Source organism: Chlorocebus sabaeus, chromosome 11, assembly GCF_047675955.1.
Source record: "Chlorocebus sabaeus isolate Y175 chromosome 11, mChlSab1.0.hap1, whole genome shotgun sequence".
NCBI lineage: Eukaryota > Metazoa > Chordata > Mammalia > Primates > Cercopithecidae > Chlorocebus > Chlorocebus sabaeus.
Genome location: NC_132914.1, coordinates 2,214,563 through 2,241,148, shown reverse-complemented (window position 1 = coordinate 2,241,148; position 26,586 = coordinate 2,214,563). Strand labels below are relative to the sequence as shown.

The following is a 26,586-nucleotide window of genomic DNA, read 5'->3' as shown; positions in this document are numbered from 1 at the left end:
GTATGTATTTGTGTGTGATTAAAACTGGATTATATGACATACTTTTTGAGGTTTTATTGTATTTTAACCTCAGCATCCAACAGAGGAAGTTTTTGAGGTTTTAAAGAAATGCCTTGCCAGGCGTGGTGGCTCAAGCCTGTAATCCCAGCACTTTGGGAGGCTGAGGCGGGTGGATCACGAGGTCAGGAGATCGAGACCATCCTGCCTAACACGGTGAAACCCCGTCTCTACTACAAATACAAAAAATTAGCTGGGCGTGGTGGCGGGCGCCTGTAGTCCCAGCTACTCAGGAGGCTGAGGCAGGAGAATGGCGTGAACCCGGGAGGCGGAGCTTGCAGTGAGCTGAGATCGCACCACTGCACTCCAGCCTGGGCGACAGAGCGAGACTCCCTCTCAAAAAAAAAAAAAAAAGGAAATGCCTCAGGTTCTCTGTGAAGAATCCATTATGTACTTTTTCAGTAACTGTTTTTCCCCCAGGATTTTAAAGATATTTGGGTCGGGAAAAGCATAGAAAATTAAACAACTGGAAAATGAGCTACAAACTACTGAGGTGGATGATTAATTCTGAGCACTCTGATAAGAGGGAGCAGTTGTTACATAAAAGCAAGGCTTTGTGGGTAGACAGTTGTAGTGACACAGAAAACAGCTTCTGGAGATACATTTTAACTAGGAAAAGCTATCAGGGTTACGCATATAAACAGACAAAGCAGCCTCTTAGCCCATATGGATATGGGCATAGGGAAGCTGGGAAAAATCTGCTTTTCTTTGCCGGATAATCAGTGTTTCTGAACATAGAAAAAGAAGAAATACAGAAGGGGTCATTCAAAGAAAGTAAGCATTCACGTTCTTTTAAATAGCAAGGCTTTTCATGCCGGAATTGTGTAAGGGATTACATCTTAGCCTGTATTCTTGTCTTATCTTGGTTCTCCATGAGTTGGGAAAGCCAGGCCAGTTGGTCCGTGCAGCCCGTACCATCATTCACCTAAGAAGAATTGGAAAGAACACTTTATGACTTATAAGGTGATTTCGCATCCCACATAATACTTGTGCTGAATATAGAAATTATTGACGGAATGCCCGGAAGAAAATGATTAATGTTTTGTATGGTTAACCTCACCGTGCATATAGTGGTAATAGATGCCACACCCCTAGATTGCTGGATTAGAAAATACACATTGGTAACTGTAAAATACATTGGGAATGCTGGGTTCCTGAGGGACAAGACTATGTTTATGTCTCATTTCATGTCCGGTACAGTGTGGAATAATTTGGGGCCTGAAGCCTTGGTTGTACAGTGGAAACTAATGATGCTTCAGAGAGTGTAGTACAGAAAGCAGCATTTCATGTTGTTTTATTTAGTGTTTTCACAAACTAGACACCAGTATCATTGCCATGCTCTTTTTGTTATGAATCCTACTGTGTTAGCAATTGCATGGTTGGTTAGATTAATATATGATAATGAGTCAGTGTTGGAAATGATGAGATTTGTGTCTTGTCTCTTTCTCTACAAAATTCTAATTTGTAGTAAGTGGCTCAGAACGCTCAGATTTGAATTATTCTGTTTATGCAAGAAGTCATTTATTAAATAAAGATGATGTTAGTAATTTTTAAATCAGTGATTTGAGTCAGCTTTTTGGTTTGTAGACCAAGAAAGGTTTAGGTGCCTTGTCACTCTCCAGTTTTAAGTCAACTGCTTAAATTGTCCAGACATGTTATTTAAGGAATGGTTTCTATATTTGTTTATCATTGAAAGGCATTAGACTACATATATTTAAATGTATAGTCGATACATTAAGCATAGAACCTTTCAATTATACAGGTGTCTAAGAACCCCTGGTCCTGGAGGCTGGTGGTGTTAGTATTATTTAGAGCACTGAATTGTCCAACTACGAAAAATTAAATTTGAACTTGATTTATACTCAAATATAGCTCTTAGAGAAATTTAAGAGATTTTGTTTTTTGCATGAAAATCTATCAAAAACACAGCCATCTACAAATTTGATAAGAAGTAAAAAGGTAGTCTTTTAAAAAGACTAAATCTTTTCTAAGCCAAAAACGAGGTGATTTTTTTTTTCTGTTTCAGTGTAAAACCTGTTCTGAGCCAAAAAAGATAACCAGTTCCTCTGCCATCTATGACAATCCCAATCTCATCAAACCAATTCCAGTGAAACCCAGTGAAAACCAGCAACAGCGTATACCTCAGCCCAACCAGGTACGGAGTCCTCTGCTTGTCGTATTCAGTGTGTCTCTAGAATTCTTAAAGAACTTTGACCCAGAATATAGTCAGGGGAGGGCCTGGTGTTGTTGAAGAATGCTTTCAGGTAAACCCAAGAAAGAGGGATTTCAAAATACAGAGATTTTTTCATTATTAATAACTTACTCTTCCTAGAAGAGGGTTCAAGTTTTTACTTTTGGCATATACCACATTCTTTGCTAATCTCTTGTGAACTTGAACTCCTTAAAAGATAATGTATTTTTAAAAAAACAACACACAGTGCTCAAGCCTGTAATCCCAGCACTTTGGGAGGCCGAGGCAAGAGGATCACTTGAGGCCAGAAGTTTGAGAGCAGCCTGGGCAACATAGTGAGACTCCATCTCCACAATAAAATTAGCCCGGCATGATGGCGTGCATCTGTAGTCCTAGCTACTCTGGAGGCTGAGGCGGGAGGATCACTTGAGCTCAGGAGTTTGAGGTTACAGTGAGCTATGAGATGTGCCACTGCACTCTACCCTGGGCAAGAAAGCAAGACCATGTCTCAGAAAACAAAAACAAACAAAAAAACACCCTAGAAAACTAATAACATTGTCAGAGATGACAGAAACATTGGGTCCATATTCTTCTGGGGTGGGTGGTTTCCCTAGGCCACCTAAGAGAACAACAACCAAGGCAACAAAATTGAGTTGAACACTTCTGAGCACCTCCTCTGTGCCAGATGCAGTGCTAGCACAACAGATGGGGGTAGCTGCTGCAGAGAGCTCAGAGTCCAAAGGAATGGTATAAATTCCTCTTCAGACATGATGACTTGTCACTGTATTTGCAATCTAAATTAGAAATATTATAGCAACTTTTGTATTAGTGTGTGTGTGTGTGTGTGTGTATATATATATATTTCAGAATAGTACAGCAGTGACAAAAATTGTCAGTCTACAGGTCCCATTAATGATTGTAAATATAATATTGCTGTGTCATTTTATCACGACTATGACTAATTAAAAAGATTTTCTTAAAGGAATTAGTTTAAATCAATTTTGAAAATGAACATGGAGCCAAAAGACATAAAGACTAGTAATGAAAATCTTATATTGAATTTTTAAAGAGAAGAAATCTAATTTTTAGCTTTCTTTTTATTGCTTGTTTTCCATGGAAAGTTTTTATTATATTTTGATAGCGAGACCTGAATATGTTGACTTTAAAATGAAGCTCGTGTTTTCTTTTCTTTTCTTTTCTTTTCTTTTTGAGACAGGGTTTCATTCCTGTTACCCGGGCTGGAGTGCAGTGGCACCATCTCAGCTCACTGCACCTCTGTCTCCTGGGCTCAAGCAATCCTCCCACCTCAGCCTCCCTAGTAGCTGGGAGTACAGGCGTGTGCTGCCACATCCGGCAATTTCTGTATTTTTTGTAGAGATGGGGTTTCGCCATGTTGCCCAGGCTGGTCTTGAACTCCTTAGCTCAAGCAGTCTGCCTGCCTTGGCCTCCCAAAGTGCAGGAATTACAGGCATGAGCCACTGTGCCTGGCCTCCTGTTTTCTCAGTGCAATAATGCGGAAAGCAACATAAGTAAAAAGCAGGAAGGAAGTAGCTTTGTAACTGGCTGGGCCAAGGTAGATTTTATGTATCCAAGGACTTTTTAAATCCTACTGGTATATATTTGAAAAGATCAAGTTAGATTAAAAGTCTTCCGTTTCTTTCCGCCCTAGATTTCCATAATTCTGTGAACAACTACTAGAAATTCTGAAATTCTTATATGCCTTTGTATTCTCATATTACTCTGCAGGCTTAGATGGACTTCCTATTAAAGAGATTGTTTATTTTTTTTAGTGCATATAATTTCCTACCAAGGTGGTTCCCAATCTGTGAAACCCCAGGCCCTTAAAGACCTTATACCTATTTTATCAGTCAACAGATAGTAAAATATAACAACTGTTTTGGGGGTGTACGGGATCATGCTGTGAAAATTTTTGACATTAAAAAGGGGGTCTTTAAAGTTGATTATAAGTTTTTCATTCTCTCTAATCCTTTGTAAATAGAATAAATCATCAGAGAAGTTATGTTTCATAGTACTCCCTTATATAACCAAATTGTTTGTAGACTCATGTCAGGTATCTTTATTTTTTCCAGACCTTAGACCCTGAACCCCAACACTTATCCTTGACAGCTCTGTTTAGGAAGCAGGACAAAGCTACATGTCAGGAAACTGTGGAGCCTCCACAGACTCTCCACCAGCAGCAGCAGCAGCAGCAAGAGAAGCTTCCAATTAGGCAGGGGGTTGTACGCTCCCTGTCCTATGAGGAACCCAAAAGACACTCACCCTCTATCGAGAAGCAGCTCTGTCCAGCCATTCAGAAACTCATGGTCAGGAGTGCAGACCTCCACCCATTGTCAGAGCTGCCTGAAAACCGGCCGTGTGAAAATGGCAGTACCCCTTCTGTGGAAGAAGTTTTTACAGGACCCGTCCAGCCAGGGTCTCACAACGGTGGGATTTATCGTGGTGTACAAAATGCTTCGAGAACTCAGAACCTGTTCGAGAAACTTCAGAGTATCCCAGGGACAGCAAACAAGTGTGACCCTAGTACACCAGCACCTGCTGGCTCAGCTGCCCTGAACCGCAGCAGAGCTCCCACTTCTGTCACCCCTGCGGCTCCAGGAAAGGGTCTGACTCAGCCACCACAGGCCTATTTCAATGGGTCCCTTCCACCTCACACAGTAGGACGTCAGGCACATGGAAGAGAACAGTCCACACTCCCAAGACAAACACTCCCCATCTCTAGTAATCAGACTGGCAGTTCTGGAGTGATCTCCCCTCAAGAGCTACTGAAGAAGCTTCAGATTGTGCAGCAGGAGCAGCAGCTGCATGCCTCTAACCGGCCGGCCTTGGCCGCTAAGTTTCCTGTGCTCACTCAGAGCTCTGGAACAGGGAAACCCTTGGAATCCTGGATCAACAAGACATCCAGCACAGAACAGCAGACTCCTCTTTTCCAGGTAAATCTGTACTGGGGCAAAATAAAACAGCCTGGGCAGCATAGCAAGACCCTGTCTTTAAAAAAAAAAAACTTAGCCGGGCTTGGTGTCACAGGCCTATAGCCCCAGCTACTCGGGAGGCTGAGGTAGGAGATTCCCTTGAGCTCAAGAGGCGGAGGTTACAGTGAGCCATGATCGTGCCACTGCACTCCAGCCTGGGTGGCAGACCGAGACCCTGTCTGTTAGGAAAAAGAAAGACAAAGAAAAAGGTATTACTATAATGCAGTGAAATTTAGAGACCACTTCTGTGCTCTAGGGACCAGCGTGTCACGTACATTTCTGTTTGGAGCAGGCTGCCGGAAGCCACCTCCATGCATCTTGATTGCCTGAACTTTCTACCTGGAAGGAGAATCTTCACCTTGGTTAACAATCTGAGAACTTCCCCCCCACCTTTTTGAGAGCATTTACTTATAGAGTTAAATCTTCATAATGTTAGGAGGTCTGAAGACCAACACAGACATGGGAGAAAACCCTAAGTTTTGACTATAGGAACTTAGTATGATCTGCCTTGAAATCAATCTGGAGTGCCAAGCATCTGACCGCTTCTTGTTTTTCAGTCCACAGTAAATTATTGCTTATTCACTTATTTAGTGAATATTTTTGAGCACTTACTGTGTGTCAGGCATTGTCTACATGTGGGTGCATAATGATGAAGAGAACAGACTCCTTACCTCTACCCACAGCCCATGCTGTAGGTTCTTGAAATAAACAAAAAACAGCCTATTTCCTCCTTAAAGGTGCAGCCTGTTTTTATCCTTCTCTGTATCGTCAGTATAGCCTACTGCAGATCAGGAGAGACGCACATGCCACCCACTTCCTCCCCCCACACAAACTGCCAGAGAGGGAGAATATGACCGTTTTTAGAAATACTCTGTCCTTTGGGGAAGACGCTTCTCCATGTCTGTCACTGACTTCGGACAGTGAGGAAACCACAAGCTAGTGATCATCTGCCTGTGGGTAACATCTGGAGATCTGACACTGAATTGTTTTCCCTTTGGATTGGAACACATTCATTGAAAGTACATTGGGTTTAAAAATCGGGAAGTTCTTCCTGTGTATCACATATCTAATCACTGGCCCTTTGTCATGTTTTGTTGTATACCTTTTTTTTTTGTTTTTTGAGATGGAGTTTCACTCTTGTTGCCAGGCTGGAGTACAATTGTGCGATCTCGGCTCACTGCAACATCCACCTCCTGGGTTCAAGTGATTCTCCTGCCTCAGCCTCCTGAGTCGCAGGGATTACAGGCACCTGCCACCACACCCGGATAATTTTTTGTGTTTTTTTAGTAGAGATGGGGTGTCACCATGTTGGCCAGGCTGGTCTCGACCTCTTGATCTCAGGTGATCCACCCACCTTGGGCTCCCAAAGTGCTGGGATTACAGTCGTGAGCCACTGCACCTGGCCTGTTATGTAATTTATAACAGTTTCTCAAAAATCTTTCACTTTTGGCTGGGCATGGTGACTCATGCCTATAATCCCAGCACTTTGGGAGGTTAAGATGGGAGAGAATCACTTGAACCCAGGAGTTTCAGACCAGCCTGGGCAACATAGTGAGACCCTGTCTCTACAAGAATTTTCTGTTTTTAATTAGCCGGGTGTGGTGGCACACCTCTGTGGTCCCAGCTACTTGGGAGGCTGAAGTGGGAAGATTGCTTGAGCCCAAGAGGTTGAGGCTGCAGTCAACCATGTTCGCACCACTGCATTCCAGCCTGGGCAATAGAGTGAGACCCTGTCTCAAAACAAAAAATTCAATTTTCTGAAAACAAAGATCTTAGGCATGGACCAAAAGTCTTTGTGAGCCCCTGAGTCCAAGTGTTCTCGTTTATTATTTATTAACATCCCAAATCTGAGTACTGACTGCTCTAGGAACAATATTTGTAACTCCCACTCCCCCTCATTTCGGTGTTATTGTCCCTCTTTTAAAAATGTCTGCTTTTTTCTCTTTGATGATTTAGAATGAGAAGAATGGGGTGAATATAGTCTGACTTAAATTTCTGATGTACAACTCCTTTGACTTTTCAGTACTCACAAATATCAAGAGCCAAGTGAGAAAGGCAAGCATTGCAGCAGCCCACGCTGTGCTCAGAATGCCTGACTCCTCCTCCGGGAGCACCACTGCTCAGCGCCGCTCCTCGGAATGTCACGTAGGGACAGGTTAAAAGAGACAGCCTGCCTTCCTCTAGGCCGACTTCTGCTCCAAGAGGTGCTGAGGGATTGATGATAAAATTACAGCACCTTCTAGCTTGCCGGCCTCCGTGCCTCCCTCTTAGGAGTTCTTTTGGGGAGTTTGGAGGCTGAGAAATAACATTCTTTTTCTTCCCTGAGTTAGAAGCAAATGATAGCTGTAGGAGTCAGTCAGATTAGGATCAAAATGTCACTTGCATAACTGAAAGGGCTGTTAGAAAACTTGGTTTCAGGTCTGTTTGCCAAGGGAGTTAGACTCACCAGACAGGCCCTGGCAGGGCTGAGCAACAGGCAGCCTGGTCACCCCAAACACATCAGCTGCAGAAGCGGAAGACGCGGGCTCTCTGCAGGCAGGCGGGTCGTGTCGGGGAAGGACCCAGAAGGGGTGGAACCCACAAGTCACTCTCCCTCCCAGTGAGAAGCGAGTGAGGCCGCAGGAGGAGGGGACTTGCTCTCACAGCGCCTCCTGTGCTCCGGGGTCAGGAGGGGAAATGGGTAGGCCCCTAACAAGGGTGGCAGGTCCCACAGGTTGTGAGACCTTTAGGTCAGAGTCATGGACAGCCAGGTCTAAGGAAAAGGTCAGTAGTCCTAAATGCACTTGCCAGATACTAGTAGCCTGAAAAATAAGCTGTCACCCAGAGGCCAGGCTTCATATGCAGTGGGAGCAGCCACCACAGCAGACGATACCAGAGCTGCTCAGTGATGCCAAAGGAAGGTGCACGGAGAGTGGAACAAGAATCAGTTACTCGTAGACTTCTCAGCTAGGGAAGCTGTGGACAGGGCATGCTTAGACCACCTGTATTTGCCACTGCAAGCTCTCATGCCATGAGCTACTCCTGAGCCCCGCCCTCTGTGTGTATTTGCTGCGATGCCGTGAGCTGTTCCTGAGCCGCGCCCTCTGTGTATTTCCTGTGAGCAGGTCATCTCACCTCGGCGCATCCCTGCTACAGCAGCTCCTTCTCTGCTCATGTCCCCCATGGTGTTCGCACAGCCCACTTCTGTCCCGCCAAAGGAAAGGGAGAGCGTCCCCTTGCCTGTGGGAGGCCAGGAGCCACCTGCTGCCACCACCAGCTTCCTCCTGCCCATACAGGGCCCAGAGCCCTCCGTGGTCACCAGCAGCCCACTCACCAAGCTCCAGCTCCAGGAGGCACTGCTGTACCTCATTCAGGTAAGCGGGCACGTCGTCTGCCTTTGCTCCTGACTGCGCCGGTTGGCCTCCTGGCTGCAACTATGAGATAAAGACTCAGCCAAGGCCTGCTTAGCTTCCGTGAGAATAACAGGTGTGTGTAACAGCTCGTCCTGACCCCAGCGGCTTCTGTGCTCCGTTAGTTCGGTGTTATTTATGATACCAAGTGTGGCTTTGGGTGTCTCAGCTTTTCAAGGATTTTGTAATGTGAAGGACTCTAAGGCCTCCAAGCTGTCACCTGTCAGAAGAGAAGGAAGCATACGCTGGGAATTAAGCAGTCCCTGAGAGGACCCTTGGTGCTACTGGGGGCCCACACAGAAAACTCACCATTGGGAAGTAGAGGTGGGAGCAGTCCTGGGCAAGGGGCCGCCTGCTAAGTGGGGAGCAGGCCACTGAGCGAGTGGAAAACAGGGAGGGAAGCAATAATGGCCATGGCTGCTACAGGTGTGTTTTACGAGTCATTCTGAAACCTACTCATTAGGACGGGATGGAGTGACAGGACTCCTTGTGAGCCGCTTGCCTCACTTGTCTATGAAATTATGAAATAATATAATGAGTGCTGTAATAGCTAGCACTCCACAGAGCTGGTGCCGGGCCGTGTTTTAAGTGCTACACACCTATTAACTCATTTACTCCTTTACACAACAACCCTGTTATTTTTCCCATTCTACAGACAAGGAAACTGAGGCTGAGCAACTGGCCTAAGGCACAGAACTATAAGCAGAGCTGGGATGCCCCCTAGCCTGGCCCCCGAGTGCCACTTCCCACGTACTCTCCTGTGGCCCTTGAATGTTACCAGGGACCAGCCTCGGGAGAACATTCAGCACAGGTGCCCTAGCAAAGCACACCCAAAAAAATCAATGGTAGTCCTTGAAAAGTGGAACATTTGTAACCAGACAGACTTCAGATACCCCAGTTAACATATCTAAGTGTCTTTTTGGTAGATAATCTTTAAGAAAACTTCCGTGGTACTTTGCTTAAGCATCAGATGTTCTTCAGAGAGCAGACCAGCCCCTTCTGTGGTTGTCTTATCCTACTTAAAAAGACAATGGTCTCGATTAGTACAACATTTTTTAAAAGGTTATGTGTTGGCCAGGCACAGTGGCTGCTCATGCCTGTAATCCTAGCACTTTGGGAAGCCAAAGTGGGAGCATTGCTTGAGGCCAGGAGTTCGAGACCAACCTGAGCAACATAGTGAGACTACAAAAGAAGGAAACATGTTTGAGGGAGAATGAAAGGAATGGGGTAGAAATCAGCAGAAGCATAATAACAATCAGAGATAAATACGGCAAATGATTGAGCGTTACTAATTCATAAATAAGTATCAGGATAAAAATACTTGCCACCTTTTAACGCTATTCATGGTAAGTTCCTGAGGAATTAGATAGGACATCTGGGAACCTCTTTACTTTGAGCCAATTTCTGAAGTTTGAATTTAAAAGAGTCATATGCTTTCTGGCTGATTCCATTCACATCGTCTTGAGACTGTTACTCCAGAGCAGTTGCTGAACATGGCAGGTTAGAAATTACATTCCCCTTCCCTCCACTGTCTGCATGCATCGTACTTCTTCCCATGTGCCACACCTCATATTCCCAGTCACTCAAGCAGTCTGTTTGTAGTCTCTGCCTCTTGTTAGGACACAATCTCATGCATAGGAACTTGGTGACTACTTTGTAGGAAAAAGAGGGATAACATCACTCTCTTCATTACATGAGAATGATGCTAACTCTGTGTGGGATGCCAAGAGAGAATGAAGGGGGAATGTGAAGTGTGGGTGAATTACTAACACTGTAAAGAATTTGGGTGGGAGGGAGAAGTCTCTAGAATTAAAAAATGAGGAAAACCACTGATTAGACCATGATTCTCACTTCTTAGCCAGGCAAAAGAGCCCAGAGATTACCAGTCTTACTCCTGCCCACTTGCAAAGGCCAGAAACTTTCCATAACTTATGGGAAGACTTATATTGGCTTTGATGAAGTATTGATGGAAGGATATTGCAAGTACAATCCTAAGTAATGCCCAAAACAAAGTAGACACATTGTAGGTGACTTGGAGGGCCTTTTAAGAACCACAGTGGCTCATGCCTGTAATCCTAACACTTGGGGGGCCAAAGTGGGAGGCTCACTTGAGCCCAGGAGTTCAAGGCCACCCTGAGCAACATAGTGAGACCCCGTCTTAAAAGAAAGAAAAGCCAGTCACGGTAGCATGCAACTGTAGCCCTAGCTACTCCCGAGGCTGAGGTGGGAGGATCGCTTGAACCCATGAGGTGGAGGCTGCAGTGAGCTATGATGGGACCACTGCACTTTAGCTTGGGTGACAGAGTGAGACCCAGTCTCAAAAACCCCAAAAACAAGAAACCAAAAACACACCACAGCAATCTCTTAACCAAACTTTGGTTAAGAGACCACTGACTTGGATCACGTCCTCCTAACGCCATGTCTTTTCAGGCAGCAGACTCAGGCTGTTCTTGAGTAAACCTTGCTCCATGCTGCCATGTGGCTGGGCTGCCCATCTGTGCTGCATGTAATGAGCTCTTGCTACTGTGTGCACTGACTGTGGAAAACCATCAGCTCTGTCCAGCCTTGCCTTCAGCCCCACTTAACATTCACACGTGCAATTAAAAACCACCAGCTGTTAGATCAGACAGGGAGAGATGAGTGTCTCAGTATCCAAATGCCAGTTCAGCTCTAAGACAGAGGAAGCCTTTTGTGTCTGCCAACCAAGTTACATTCTCTTGGGTCTTTCGATTTGTTTTCCAGAACGATGACAACTTCTTAAATATAATCTATGAAGCCTATCTCTTCAGCATGACTCAAGCAGCCATGAAAAAGACTATGTGACAGCAAGTCGGTTTGAAACTGATTTTCAAGGTCCTTCTAGAACTCTGGCACAAGGTCCTTTCATGTTGAGTGTGGTTTCCTTCAATGTTTCTGCCTTTTTTTAAAAAAGTCTGTATAATAGGAAGTAAAATGTTTCAGATTTTTTTTTATAGTCAAGTGTTTTTTATTATACTTTAAGTTCTGGGATACATGCACAGAACGTGCAGGTTTGTTACATAGGTATACACGTGCCTTCGTGGTTTCCTGCACCCACCAACCCGTCATCTACATTAGGTATTTCTCCTCATGCTATTCCTCCCCTAGTCCCCCACTCCGCGACAGGCCCCAGTATATGACATTCCCCTCCGTGTGTCGATGTGTTCTCATTGTTCAGCTACCACTTGTGAGTGAGAACATGCGGTGTTTGGTTTTCTGTTCCTGTGTTAGTTTGCTGAGAATGATGGTTTCCAGCTTCATCCATGTCCCTGCAAAGGACATGAACTCATTCTTTTTTATGGCTGCATAGTATTCCATGGTGTATATGTGCCACATTTTCTTTATCCAGTCTCTCACTGATGGACATTTGGGTTGGTTCCAAGTCTTTGCTATTGTGAATAGTGCTGCAGTAAACATACGTGTGCATGTGTTTTATAGTAGAATGATAATCCTTTAATTATAGTAGAGTTACAATCCTTTGTGTATATACCCTGTAATAGGCAGAGTTATAATCCTTTGGGTATATACCCAGTAATGGGTAATAATTAGAGTTATAATCTTTTGGGTATATACCCAGTAATAGGATTGCTGAGTCAAATGGTATTTCTGGTTCTAGATCCTTGAGGAATCACTACACTGTCTTCCACAATGGTTGAACTAATTTACACTTCCACCAACAGTGTGAATGTGTTCCTATTTCTCCACATCCTCTCCAGGATCTGTTGTTTCCTGACTTTTTAATGATCAGCATTCTAACTGGTGTGAGATGGTGTCTCATTGTGGTTTTGATTTGCATTTCCCTAATGACCAGTGATGATGAGCTTTTTTTCATATGTTTGTTGGCCACATAAATGTCTTCTTTTGAGAAGTGTCTGTTCATATACTTTGTCCACTTTTTGATGGGGTTGTTTGTTTTTTCTTGTAAATTTGTTTAAGTTCCTTATAGATTCTGGATATTAGCCCTTTGTCAGATGGGTAGATGGCAAAAATTTTCTCCCATCCTGTTCACTCTGATGATAGTTTCTTTTGCTGTGCAGAAACTCTTTAGTTTAATCAAATCCCATTTATCAATTTTGGCTTTTGTTGCCATTGCTTTTGGTGTTTTAGTCATGAAGTCCTTGCCCATGCCTATGTCCTGAATGGTATTGCATAGGTTTTCTTCTAGGATTTTTATGCTTTTAGGTCTTAAACGTTTAAGTCTTTAATCCGTCTTGAGTTAATGTTGTATAAGGTGTAAGGAAGGGATCCAGTTTCAGTTTTCTGCATATGAGTAGCCAGTTTTCCCAACATCATTTATTAAATAGGGAATCCTTTCCCCATTGCTTGTTTTTGTCAGGTTTGTCAAAGATCGGAGGGTTGTGGATGTGTGGCATTATTTCTGAGGCCTCTGTTCTGTTCCATTGGTCTATATATCTGTTCTGGTACCAGTACCATGCTGTTTTTGTTATGTATAGTTTGAGGTATAGTTTGTAGTATAGTTTGAAGTCAGGTAGTGTGATGCCTCCAGCTTTGTTCTTTTTGCTTAGGATTGTCTTGGCTGTATGGGCTCTTTTTTGGTTCCATATGAAATTTAAAGTAGTTTTTTCTAATTCTGTGAAGAAGCTCAGTGGTAGCTTGATGGGGATAGCACTGACTCTATAAATTACTTTGGGCAGTATGGCCATTTTGATGATATTGATTCTTCCTATCAATGAGCATGGAATGTTTTTCCATCTGTTTGTGTCCTCTCTGATTTCCTTGAGCAGTGGTTTGTAGTTTTCCTTGAAGAGGTCTTTCACATCCCTTGTAAGTTGTATTCCTAGGTATTTTATTCTCTTTGTATCAATTGTGAATGGGAGTTCACTCATGATTTGGCTCTGTCTATTATTGGTATATAGGAACGCTTGCTATTTTTGCACATTGATTTTGTATCCTGAGACTTTGCTGACGTTGGTTATCAGCTTAAGGAGATTTTGGGCTGAGACGATGGGGTTTTCTAAATATACAATCGTGTCATCTGCCAACGGAGACAATTTGACTTCCTCTATTCCTGTTTGAATACCCTTCGTTTCTTTCTCTTATTTGATTGCCCTGGCCAGAACTTCCAATACTATGTGGAATGGGAGTGGTGAGAGAGGGCATCCTTGTCTTGTGCCAGTTTTCAAAGGGAATGCTTCCAGCTTTTGCCCATTCAGTATGATATTGGCTGTGGGTTTGTCATAAATAGCTCTTATTATTTTGAGATACGTTCCTTCAATACCTAGTTTATTGAGAGTTTTTAGCATGAAGCGGTGTTGGATTTTATCGAAGGCCTTTTCTGCATCTATTGAGATAATCATGTAGTTTTTGTCATTGGTTATGTTTATGTGATGGATTGCATTTATTGATTTGTATATGTTGAACCAGCCTTGCATCCCAGGGATGAAGCCGACATGATCATGGTGGATAAGCTTTTTGATGTCCTGCTGGATTCGGTTTGCCAGTATTTTATTGAGGATTTTCACTTTGATGTTCATCAGGGATATTGACCTGAAATTTTCTTTTTTTTTGTTGTGTCTCTGCCAGGTTTTGGTATCAAGATGATCATAAAATGAGTTAGGGAGGAGTCCCTCTTTTTCTGTTGTTTGTAATAGTTTCAGAAGGAATGATACCAGCTCCTCTTTGTACCTCTGGTAGAATTAGGCTGTGAATCCATCTGGTCCTGGGCTTTTTTTGGTTGATAGGCTGTTAATTACTGCCTCAATTTCAGAGCTTGTTATTGGTCTATTTAGGGATTCAACTTCTTCCTGGTTTAGTCTTGGGAGGGTGTGTGTGTCCAGGAGTTTATCCATTTCTTCTAGATTATCTAGTTTATTTGCATAGAGGTATTTATAGTCTTCTCTGATGGTAGTTTGTATTTCTGTGGGATCAGTGGTGATCTCACCTTTATCATTTTTTATTATGTCTATTTGATTCTTCTCTCTTTTCTTCTTTACTAGTCTGGCTGGCAGTCTATCTATTTTGTTAATGTTTTCAAAAAACCAGCTCATGGATTCACTGATTTTTTTTTTTAAAGGTTTTTTTATGTTTCTATCTCCTTCAGTTCTGTTCTGATTCTAGTTATTTCTTGTCTTCTGCTAGCTTTAGAATTTGTTTGCTCTTGTTTCTCTAGTTCTTTTAATTGTGATGTTAGGGTGTCGATTTTAGATCATTCCCGCTTTCTCCTGTGGGCATTTAGTGCTATAAATTTCCTTCTAAACACTGCTTTAGCCGGTGCGTTATGTCTTTGTTTTCACTGGTTTCAAAGAACTTATTTATTTCTGCCTTAATTTTGTTATTTACCCAGTAGTCATTCAGGAGCAGGTTGTTCAGTTTCCATGTAGTTGTGCAGTTTTGAGTGAGTTTCTTAATCCCGAGCTCTAATTTGATTGCACTGTGATCTGAGAGACTGTTTGTTATGATTTCCTTTCTTTTACATTTGCTGGGGAGTGTTTTACTCCCAATTATGTGGTCAATTTTAGAACAAGTGCAATGTGGTGCTAAGAAGAATGTATATTCTGTTGATTTGGGGTGGAGAGTTCTGTAGATGCATATTAGGTTCATTGGTCCAGAGCTGAGTTCAGGTCCTGAATATCCTTGTTAATTTTCTGTCTCATTGATCTGTGTAATATTGACAGTGGGGTGTTAAAGTCTCCCTCTGTTATTATGTAGGAGTTTAAGTCTCTTTGTAGGTTTCTAGGAACTTGCTTTATGAATCTGGGTGCTCCTGTGTTGGGTGCATATTTATTTAGGATAGTTAACTCTTCTTGTTGCATTGTTCCCTTTACCATTATGTAATGCCTTTGTCTTTTCTGATCTTTGTTGGTTTAAAGTCTGTTTTATCAGAGACTAGGATTGTAACCTCTGCTTTTTTTTTTTTTCCCTTTCCATTTGCTTGGTAAATAGTCCTCCATCCCTTTATTTTGAGCCTATGTGTGTCTCTGCATGTGAGATGGGTCTCCTGAATACAGCACACTGATGGGTCTTGACTCTTTATCCAATTTGCCAGTCTGTGTCTTTTAATCGAGTCATTTAGCCCATTTACATTTAAGGTTAATACTGTTATGTGTGGACTTGATCCTGTCATTATGATGCTAGCTGGTTATTTTGCCCATTAGTTGATGCAGTTTCTTCATAATGTCAGTGGTCTTTACAATTTGATGTTTTTTGCAGTGGCTGGTACCAGTTTTTCCTTTCCATATTTAGTGCAGAGAGGCCTGTTAGAAGGAAAACTAACAAACAGAAAGGAATACCATCATTAACAAAAAGGACGTCCACACAAAAACCCCATCCAAAGGTCACCAACATCAAAGATAAATCCACGAAGATGAGGAAAAAACAACGCAAAAAGGCTAAAAATTTCAAAAACCAGAACACCTCTTCTTCTCCAAAGTATCACAACTCCTCACCAGCAAGGGAACAAAACTGGATGGAGAATGAATTGACAGAAGTAGGCTTCAGAAGGTGGGTAATAAACTCTTCCGAGCTAAAGGAGCATGTTCTAACCCAGTGCAAGGAAGCTAGGAACCTTGAAAAAAGGTTAGAGGAATTGCTAACTAGAATAACCAGTTTAGAGAAGAACATAAATGACACGATGGAGCTGAAAAACACAGCACGAGAACTTCGTGAAGCGTACACAAGTATCAACAGCTGAATTGATCAAGCAGAAGAAAGGATATCAGAGATTGAAGATCAACTTAATGAAATAAAGCATGAAGACAAGATTTGAGAAAAAAAATGAAAAGGAAAGAACAAAGCCTCCAAGAAATATGGGACTACGTGAAAAGACCAAACCTATATTTGATTGGTGTACCTGAAAGTGACAGGGAAAATGGAACCAAGTTGGAAAACACTCTTCAGGATATTATCCAGGAGAACTTCCCCAACCTAGCAAGGCAGGCCAACATTCAAATTCAGGAAATACAGAGAACACCACAAAGATACTCCTCAAGAAGAGCAACCCCAAGACACATGATAGTCAGATTCAACTACATTGAAATGAAGGAAAAAATATTAAGGGCAGCCAGAGAGAAAGGTCAAGTTACCCACAAAGGGAAGCCCATCAGACTAACAGTGGATATCTCTGGAGAAACCCTACAAGCCAGAAGAGAGTCGGGGCCAATATTCAACATTCTTAAAGAATAGAATTTTCAGGGGCCAGGCGTGGTGGCTCACGCCTGTAATCCCAGCACTTTGGGAGGCCAAGACGGGGGGATCACAAAGTCAGGAGATCAAGACCATCCTGGCTAACACGGTGAAACCCCGTCTTTACTAAAAATACAAAAAATTAGCCGGGTGTGGTGGCGGGTGCCTATAGTCCCAGCTACTTGGGAGGCTGAGGCAGGAGAATGGCGTGAACCTGGGAGGCGGAGCTTGCAGTGAGCAGAGATCGCACCACTGCACTCCAGCCTGGGCAGCAGAGCGAGACTCTGTCTCAAAAAAGAAAAAAAAAAAAAAAATAGAATTTTCTACCCAGAATTTCATATCCAGCCAAACTAAGCCTCATAAGCGAAGGAGAAATAAAATCCTTTACAGACAAGCAAATGCTGAGCGATTTTGTTACCACCAGGCCTGCCTTTCAAGTGTTTTTGTTTTGTTTTGTTTTGCTTTTAGAAATCATGTCCTTCAGTACACCTGGTACCAAGAATTGAGTGGGTAGGAAAATTCTTTGCTCAGGTCACTCAAGTAAATGCCAAGCTTAAAGGATGTCTCCTTACGTGTGTGGGGCCACTTTAGAAGAATCGGTGTCTCGGTGGGAAGGAAGGGCTGTTCTTTGAGCAGTGTGTAACTTCCATTAGGGAGCTCAGTGTGCACAGTGCACGCCGACCACCAGGTGGCAGTGTCGTCCCACAAGTTCGCCTACAAAGGCTTTAATGAGCCTTTGGAAGTAATGACGGTTTTCTTTTACCAGACAAAGTAAACCTTTCATTTGTAAAAACCCAGTTGGCATGTTTTACCCAATCCTTTGAAGGAAGTTATTTCTAAAGGTATTTATAGCTGGTTTCTAGAGGATAGATGTTCTAGGAGTTGACAAATGGCCCAGATTTCCAGCAACACTTCATCCATCCCAGCCCATGGTATTTCTTTTGGACCCAAGCAGCAGGATGTGCCCGCCTAAGCTTCCGAATGGATAGTATATCACCCTTCGCAGAACATGCTGAGGGGGAGGGCACAGGAGATTGTGACTGTGATGTTCAGGGCGTCATGATCTGCAAGCTGTGTAGCAGATCGAGTTTTATGTTCACAGCGATGAGGAGCTTAATCTTGGAAGGAGTCGGACGAGCCCCTGCCAAGTTGTTAAGAGTATGTTTGGGAATCAGTCCCTGCTGAGTATTCGTAATAAATAAAGCTTTGTGTTTCTATAGCCCTTCTTATTCTCGGATAATAAAAAGATCTTAGATTACTGCACAGTAGGCAGGTGTTTTATTCTCATTTTATAGTTCATAAAATGGAAGCATGAGGAAAATAGGTTTCCCTACAGTTTCTGAGACCTAGGCTTAGACTTTAAGCGCTAGACCTTTGTTCAGCCATGCCATCAAGTGAAAGCATTGTTAGAACACCACCTCCCCTACTCTTCCGCAGGAAGGTGCTTTTTCTTGTGAAGAGAAAGGGTGGGTGGAAAAGGGATTGACTATTACTGAACCCTTGTTGTGTGCCGGACCTTGGCGAGGAGTCTACTGTGTTATCCTCCAACATTTAGGAAGTGCTGAGTTCTTCTGTTTCTTTGGTATCACCTACAACATCTAACATAGTGATAAACCATGCAAAGTTTTTACAAAACACTTGAAATTAATAATTGCATATTTGGTATCTCAATAGTCTTATAAGGAGAACAGGGCAAGGACAGAGACACACTTGGATCTGTTATTCTAAAGCCAATGATAATAATGCTTGGTTCAGCAACACATGTACAAAAATGGGACAAAATCAATGATCTGCTTAACTGCTGGCAACCTTAAAAATATATCTTTGATCTTATTGACATGTTTAGAGTTGCCTCACTAGCTAAGGAGAGATGAATTCCATACTTAATGTTCCTAACATATTTGCAGTAGCAAATGATTAATTTCATGAAATATTTCTTCTTTTGCTTCAGAATTGAGTAAACAGCACAGAAAAGAATATCAGTTGCAGTACCTGATGTGAAAAGGTGCCCATGTTCTGATGCAACAGAGGAACAAAGCCAAGCCCAGCACGGTCAGACCTACCCTGCAGGCTTCAGTCGGGCCTTTCTAGGTCAACACCACAGTCATCTGTTTTGAAAAATAATAAATTCTCCATCCTTTATTGGAATAAATCATTTCAAAAGGGACAGGCCCAATTCATTTAGACCAAAGACGAAGGCAGCCTTTAAAGGGCAGTTGGTGATGGAGTGCTTATTTCTTCTACACAGCAGAGCAGATGAGAGTGTCTTTGTACAAAAGGACTTTCTCTAGTGAGTCCAAGAAACAGATCAAAAAGGGTTATCTAAGGCACCCAAAGTTAGATTTCATAAATAAATGGGCTTTTCTTCTTTCCACTCAGCCCAAATTCTGAGAACATCATGGACGCCACTCCTTAGGTGCCACTGGTTCCCAGGCAGCAGTTTTCAGCTAATTGAATCTCAGGTGGAGCGCTGAGATTTCTGTTCATAGAGGCAGCCTTATCCAGTGCAGTGGGCTTCAACCTGGCGGAAGTTCCAGAAGCCAGAGCTGTCTGGTGTGGGGACAGAGCACCCAGCTGTGGAGTCACACAGACCCGCCTTCAGTTCCTGAACAAGCGCATCTCTGGGACGTGGTTTTCTCACTTAGAAAATGAAAGACCCTCACAAGGTCCATATGAGGATTAAATGGGAGCAACATTTAGTCAAACAGCTCCTCTGTGCCGCGGCTGCGGTGTGGGGGGCCATGCTCCAGTCGTTGGGAGAGGCCCGCAGCTGCTGGTCTGGCCTTCGTTTGCCATCTACCAGGACCTGTGTTCAGTCTGGCATTGGCACTTAGGGATCTGTGGTCGCCTTGCTTTACCGTCTTCTCCCCTTCATTTCCTTATCACTGGAATGAAGACAGTAACGCTTCTGCCTTCCTTATGAAGGAGGTGCCACAGCTCTTTCAGAGGTCCACATACCCCGCAGTACAGTTACTTGTAATGTGCCATGTCGGTATTGTTCTTGCCCCTGCCGTGTGGGTAAAGCACCACCTGAATTGCAGGCTGGGAGAAGGCAGTGCTGTTTGATAGGATTTGTACTTCCTGGATCTTCTGAGAAGAAACTCTGCTCGATCTCCCCCTTCAGAAGGCCGGGCATGGTGATAACTGCAGAGTGAGAGAAATCTTCATTAGCGTCTTCTAGAACTGTCTGGTGTGCATACCCAGCCCTGCTGATACACATAGCCCCCTTGTACTGGCTTCTTCCAGCCCTTTTAAGGGGTCGACCCTGGGCCAACAAACAAAAACAAAACCTATATATATATATATATATATCGCATGCTGAAGGACTGCCCTGGAAATCACAGATCTGTTGCATTGGGTAAGTTTGTTCTTCCCGCAGGCACCAGCAGCCTGCCTGCCCTTTTCAGACCCAGAAAGGACAGAAAGACCTGCTTTCTTCCTCTTGAATGAGAAGGGTGAAAATCTGAGAGGAAAGTGCGTTTCCACCTCAAGAAATCTCAACTATTGAGTAACAGCCTTCTTTGGTTCTCTGGGGTATAAAGAGAAACCAACAGTCCACACTTGTTAAGGCCTATTTCCCTGGAGTATGTGGTGCCAAGGAAGGGAGGGGCACATTAGAAACGAGTGCTCTGAGCACCAGGCTTTGCTCGGTTTCCATTTGTCAGTGTAGACGCAGGTGGGGCGGGGAGGGGCGGAGTGTTGGGTGCAGTTTTAGGAACCATGGCTCCGGATTAATGTGGACAGATTGGCCACTCGCTCCTATTAGCAATGAAGAAGCCTTCTGTTTTCTAACAGGGCCTGCTCTATTCAGACATGTGCCTCCTCCTCCCTTCTCCAAGAAATCAGCCTGCCCTGCAGGCTTTGGAACATGGAGTCATCTTCGAGGTGAAATGCGCCGTTTGCAGTGCACAGGCTGAGGCGGCGCTTCGTGGTGGAAAGGTGCGTGGCCGCGCACGTTGGGGAGGCTGCCCTGCATTTCGCCGAACACTTGGTTTTCAGATCTCAGCTGCTCTGCACCCCACTCCCTCTTACAATTAGAGGAGTGAGGGAGGTGGTTACAAATACTCGGTATATTTAACTCAACCTTGGGTATCTAGATAGATGTTCACTAAATTGAGTCATGAGTAATGCCTGCCAACAGCTTAGAGCCTTGAGAAAAGTACACAAATAAAAACTGCGTGTGCAGACTGTTGGGGGGGAGGAGAGCAGAGCACTGGGTGACTGGCACTCCCGGCGGCTGGGCAGTACAGACAGGCGCGTGGCCCCGCGCCAGCTAGCAGCCCAAGCTGTGCAGCCCAGGCTTCTGAAGGAGGCAGAAGAAAGAAATCCAAGCCTCGGACAAGTTAACTAAGGGCACGGCAGGAAGGAGATAAAAATGTACTAAGTAGGCAAGAGAAAGGGTGGGAGACCAGACAGTCATAAGCCAAAGTCTAAGAATTTCCCTAAAAGTCTGAGGGCCAAGATGAAAGGCGCCAAATAGCTAGGGAGAAGCCAAGGTAAAGCGTCCTGCTGAGGTCGGCAGACACTGAAACAGACACGCAAGGGACGGGTGGGAGTTCTCAGCATTAGAGACGCTGGGGGACAAGCAGGGCCTTGTCTCCAAGGTGACGTTCTCCTGGCCCAGGACGGGAGCTGCAGCCCACCCAGCCGTGGGCACACACAGTTCTGTGAATGCCCCAGCTCCTTCCTCCGCCTGTCAGGCACGCCTGGTACCTACACAATTGAAGGGGCTCAGAAGACCAAGGCGGCAGTCCCCAGATCTAGGCTGTCAGGAGTCCCTCCTCCTGTGTGATGTAGTGTAGAGAATACTGCACTCAGGAAGCTCTGGGTTCTAGTCCCACCACCTCCTGTCTCTTTCTCCGCCCAGATGAGTATCAAGGGGAAAGGATTTTCTGTGGTGTTAATCGGAGGAACCCTGCAATGGTTGCTTTGGGCCAGAGCCGCGCGTGCGCCACGCTGGCGTTTTCTACGCTGGACGGCAGCCCTGTGGGATGTGCCAGGCAGAGCTGGCCCTTCCCCTATCAGCCTCACGGGTCAGGTGTGTCCCAGCCTTTCTTCTCGCCACTTTTGGCTCCATCATAAGTCTGTCCAAAATTATTTTTGATGTTGTTATATTTTCTGCCCATGGCACTTCTCCAGGGTCACAAGTTCCTTAGGTTTTATTTCCTCCTGTGTAGATAGAGGTTTCCCAGCATGCACAGAGACTGGGAAACTGTGGCTTGATATAGGAAATCTTGAGATAACGGGTCCTGAAAGGACAAGGGGCTCTGCCCGGCAGTGGAGCGCCCAGCCTGTGTGTGAATGGCCTCCACCCATCAGATGCCATGCTGGAGACACAGAGATGAGTAAGACCCAGCCCAGGCCCTGAGGATCTCACAGACCAGTGGGAAAGACTTACCATAGGTGACATTGTGAGTGCCATCACTTATGTGCAAATAAGAGGCCAGGGAAGGCTTCCAGGAAGAGGTGATGCCTATGCTGGTTCTCAAAGGGTAGGTAAGAGCTGACAAAATAAGGGGGCAGCAGGAGTTTAAGGCAAAAGAGATGGCATGAGCCAAGACAGGAAGGCAAGAAGCAGCAATAGTGCCTGTGTATACGTGTGCTTGCGCACGTGTGCGTGTGTGTGTGATTGGGTGGGAAGTGGGTAGAATACAAGCCACTCAGTGTTCTGGAACTTAAAAGACAGAGATTGGCAGGAGATGTGGCTGGCAAAGCACCGTCCAGCCCCTCCAGGGAGCAGAGACTCTGTGAGGGATTCTGCCCTCTGCTCCCCATTGCCCGGGCCTGGCTGCCAGCAGGGCGCCGTGCTCGGTCTGACTGTGACCAGGCGCACAGAGGCAATGTCCTGTGGAGGGGAGGCGGGGCCCAGGGACCCGGGCTGTAGCTCCTGCATGGCCACTCACAGAGCAGGATGTGACCGTCTCCCCCTCAGGAGTCTGTTCCTCTCTTCATGAGATAAGGAAGTTGATAATGCCAATAATAAAACATGATGCCTGACACGTGAGGGGCTCCCTGCAGTTTAAACTCAGCACGCCTGTGAGCTGGGTGGTGCTGTGGGTGCCTGTGGGTGAGCACTTAGGAAATGTTAGTCCGGTAGGGGCCACCCTGGCTTTGGGGTCTCAGGGGACCTCCTCTAACTCAGATACCGGGGTCACTCACTTCCCCCATCACACCCCACTCTGACGTGGGCAGATGAGGAATAATTTCTTGTTTACGACTTCAGCAGAAGGCTGCAGAACATTTTGGAGGGATTTTGCAGAAAACAGATGTCCAAAAGGTTCTAAAAGTCAAAGATTCTGGAGGTTCAAGTCCTCTTTCTTTAGTGTCCCCCAGTTGTCCGTCAGTGGGGTGACCACGTAATTCATCATCCAAACTAGGACACTTCTGGGTGTGAACTGTCACTCGTCACACAGACAATAGGCAGAAACACACATAGACTGTCCTGGGCAAATGCAGACAAGTGATCCCCATGCATATCACCAGGTAGGCCCTGCCAGACTTCCAGCCGCAGGGATCCCTTAGATAAGCCTAAAAGAGTCCGACTAAAGTCAGGAGGCTGAGTGGGCTGGCTCTGTCACTACTTCGCCCTGGGTACTAAAGCCAGGCCATGCAAACACAGGGCAGGTTCCCCTGTCAGATGAAGAGTCTCTACCAGATGTAGTTTCTTCCTGTCTCAGCATCCAGCCCCCTTTCTCCTTTCAGGTCCTTCCTTCTGGTTAAGATGTATGTTCAGGGGAAGTCACTGTCGGAGTGACTGAGTGCAAGGCGGCCACCACTTTCTCTGCCTCCACGTCTCCTGGAGACCCGCTCTATCCCCCAGGTCGGGGTGCTCTGCAGTGTGTGGAATGGCCCTGCAGCCCCGGTTTGGCTTTGCCATGGACGGGAGCCTCCTGCTCTGTTGCTGGCCTTTGCTGAGCCTCTTAGAGAGCTCTGTGCTGGACCTCCACAAACAGGTCACTCCATGGGTGGCTCCAGCCAGCGAGGCTCTCTGCATGGGAGGGGCGGCCACGTGGCCCTTGCCTGCCTCTCTTGAGTGCCCTTTTGTGCTCAGCCGGGGCAACGCCGTGACCTTGGCCACAACAGGCACTGTATAAAATGGGAGCAAGAGAAAGGATCTTGTGAGGCCATAATCCAAGCCTTTCCTTTGGCTGCTGGAGACAAGCCCAGAAAGGAGCCGGGGCCTGCCCCTGGAGAAGCAACTTGCTAATGGGAGCCAGGACCAAAACCTCAGCGAACCCCCGCAGCTGCCTCCTTCCCTCAGGGTGCCCCTTCCTCCAACACAGCACAGCTCTCTCCTCTCCCTCAGGGACTCAGGGATTAGTCAACCTTTAGAAGTCTGTGTTTATTTATAAAGCTGCTGCTTCTCCTTGCAGCCTCTGAACGCATTCTGCAGGCATTAATTACGGAGGCTGCACAGCGAGCACAGGAGGCAAAGGAAAGGAGAGTTTGGGGGGTTCATTAAAGGACCAGTCGCCGCTGGTGGGAGCCTCTCCTGTTTATTCTTTCTCAGTCTCTTCAGAACACAGGTACACACACCTGCACACATACGTATACACACGTACACATGCACATGCACACATGCAGTACACATGCACATACACCTCACATATACATACACATCACACACCATAAACACGCACACACATTCACACGTGCACACATATGCATACATGTGCACACAAACATGCAATACACACGCACATAAACCTCACATATACATACACATCACACACACCATAAACACGCACCCACATTCACACATGCACACATATGCATACATGTGCACACAAACATGCAATACACACGCACATACACCTCACATATACATACACATCACACCATAAACACACACACACACATTCACACGCACACATACATATGCATACATGTGCACACAAACATGCAATACACACACATACACCTCACATATACATACACATCACACACACCATAAATGCACACACGTACATTCACACACACACATATATACATATGCACACACAAACATGCAATACACACACATACACCTCACATATATACACATCACACAAACATGCACATATACATTCACACGCACACATACATATACATACATATGCACAAACATGCAATACACATGCACATACACCTCACACATACACATCACACACACACATATGCACACACATTCACACGTACACATACGCACACACATAAACATACATGCAGTAGACGTGCACATTCACACATGCCCACATACGTTCACTCGCACACATGCCTGCACAACATACATGCACACATACATTAACACACATACACCTCCACATATCCACATCATAGACAGACATGTACACACATTTGCACACACACGCCCCAGCCCATTTCCAACAGTCTCCTGTTATCGTTCGGAACAAACCTCTGCCAATCCCATTCCAAGCATCGCTGAGCCTCGTCCCCTGTGGTTTGGCCCCTGCAGCAGTGCCCAGTGGATGTTCCCTCTGCAGCCGGGGAGAGGCAGGCAGAACCTCTTCACTTCACCTCACATGACCCTCAGCCCACACCCCTTCTCTCCATTTCTGCTCACTAAAAATTTCACTCCTGAATGTTGTGCACACTCCAGCTCACACCATCTCCCCTGCTGTGGAGAGAGACGCACGATGCACGCTCAGTCTGGCTTCACTGCCAGCTCCCCGCCAGGACTGGGAAGCTCCAGCCCTGGGTAACCACTGCCAGGAACTCTGTCCTGCTTTCTTTTGTCCCTGTCTTGGATTATGTTCTTGACGTTGAGCAGACCAGGGTGACCTGTCCTTGGCAATGGGCCTAGGAAGCTGTGGTGCCAGGCTGCCCGCAGAGACCCCGCCACTCCCCACGTGCGTCTGGTCCAAGCCTCTGAAGCCCTAAACCTCCTGCCTCTGCTATTCTGCTGCTGTTGCTCTTTCTTTTCTCTCCTGCCCCCACCCTCGGGCACACAAGCAGCCGAGGTAATCATGCTCCTTAGTTTATATAAACCTTCATCACTGGTTTGGACAAGGATTCTTTAAAAGTTCATTTCCTCCCGTTGACGTCCGTGCCCCACTCCCATTCCCAACCCCTCAGCCATTGTATTCTGTCCAACGTGTTATTTTTTGTTTGTGTTTTTACAAAATGTATATTGTTTTGTGCGCATGGCTTTATATGAATTCTATAGAGGTGTAAGATGCACACAGAAAAGTCCGCAGAGACCTCAGTGCACACCTCAGCGAAGTTTACAAACAGCCGTCTGCGTGTGTCTGCGTACGTGTGTTAACCCACATCCAGACGACAATCGAGAACGTTGCTGACACTCCAGAAGGTCTTGCGTGTACCCTGCTTAGTCAAACTGACCTTCTGGGATGTCACTATGCCGATTCCTGTCATCACAGGTTTCTTTCCGGAATTTCACATAAATGGAGTGACACAAAGCAGCGTCTTCACCGTCTTTTATCTGATTCTTCCAAGCCTCGTTATGTCCATTTTTAATCACTGTGTAGTATTCAGTTGTATGAAACTCTGTGGACCTATTTTGTTTTTTAGGACAGGATCTCACTGTCACCCAGGCTATAGTGCAGTGGCTGTACCATAGCTCACTGCAGCCTCGACCTCCTGGGTTCAAGCGATCCACCTGCCTCAGCCTCCTGAGTAGCTGGGACCACAGGTGTCCGCCACCACGCCCAGCTTATCTGTTTTTGATTTCTGTGGTTCTGTGTTATGAATCCCGTTCTGGCTTTCCTCCCACTAAATGCCGTGTTTACATGTCGTCCTCACTGCCACGTGCACGTGTCACCCGCCAGTACTCCACGCA

The 26,586-nt window shown here is 45.3% G+C and overlaps 1 protein-coding gene across 6 annotated transcripts in view; it reads left to right on the top strand.

Moving 5' to 3' along the window:
* Positions 1–19,486, top strand: part of DCP1B (decapping mRNA 1B) — a 65,617-nt gene extending 46,131 nt beyond the window's left edge. For 4 of the 6 annotated variants that reach the window (XM_007967176.3, XM_073020351.1, XM_007967178.3 and 1 more), the window contains 4 exons: positions 2,084–2,212; positions 4,339–5,199; positions 8,343–8,591; positions 11,370–11,594. In XM_007967176.3, coding sequence (XP_007965367.1) covers positions 2,084–2,212; positions 4,339–5,199; positions 8,343–8,591; positions 11,370–11,450 — 1,320 coding nt within the window. In that variant the 3' untranslated portion in view covers positions 11,451–11,594. The other 2 variants (XM_007967177.3, XM_037988631.2) reach the window with 2 other exon arrangements.
* Positions 19,487–26,586: the final 7,100 nt, after the last annotated feature.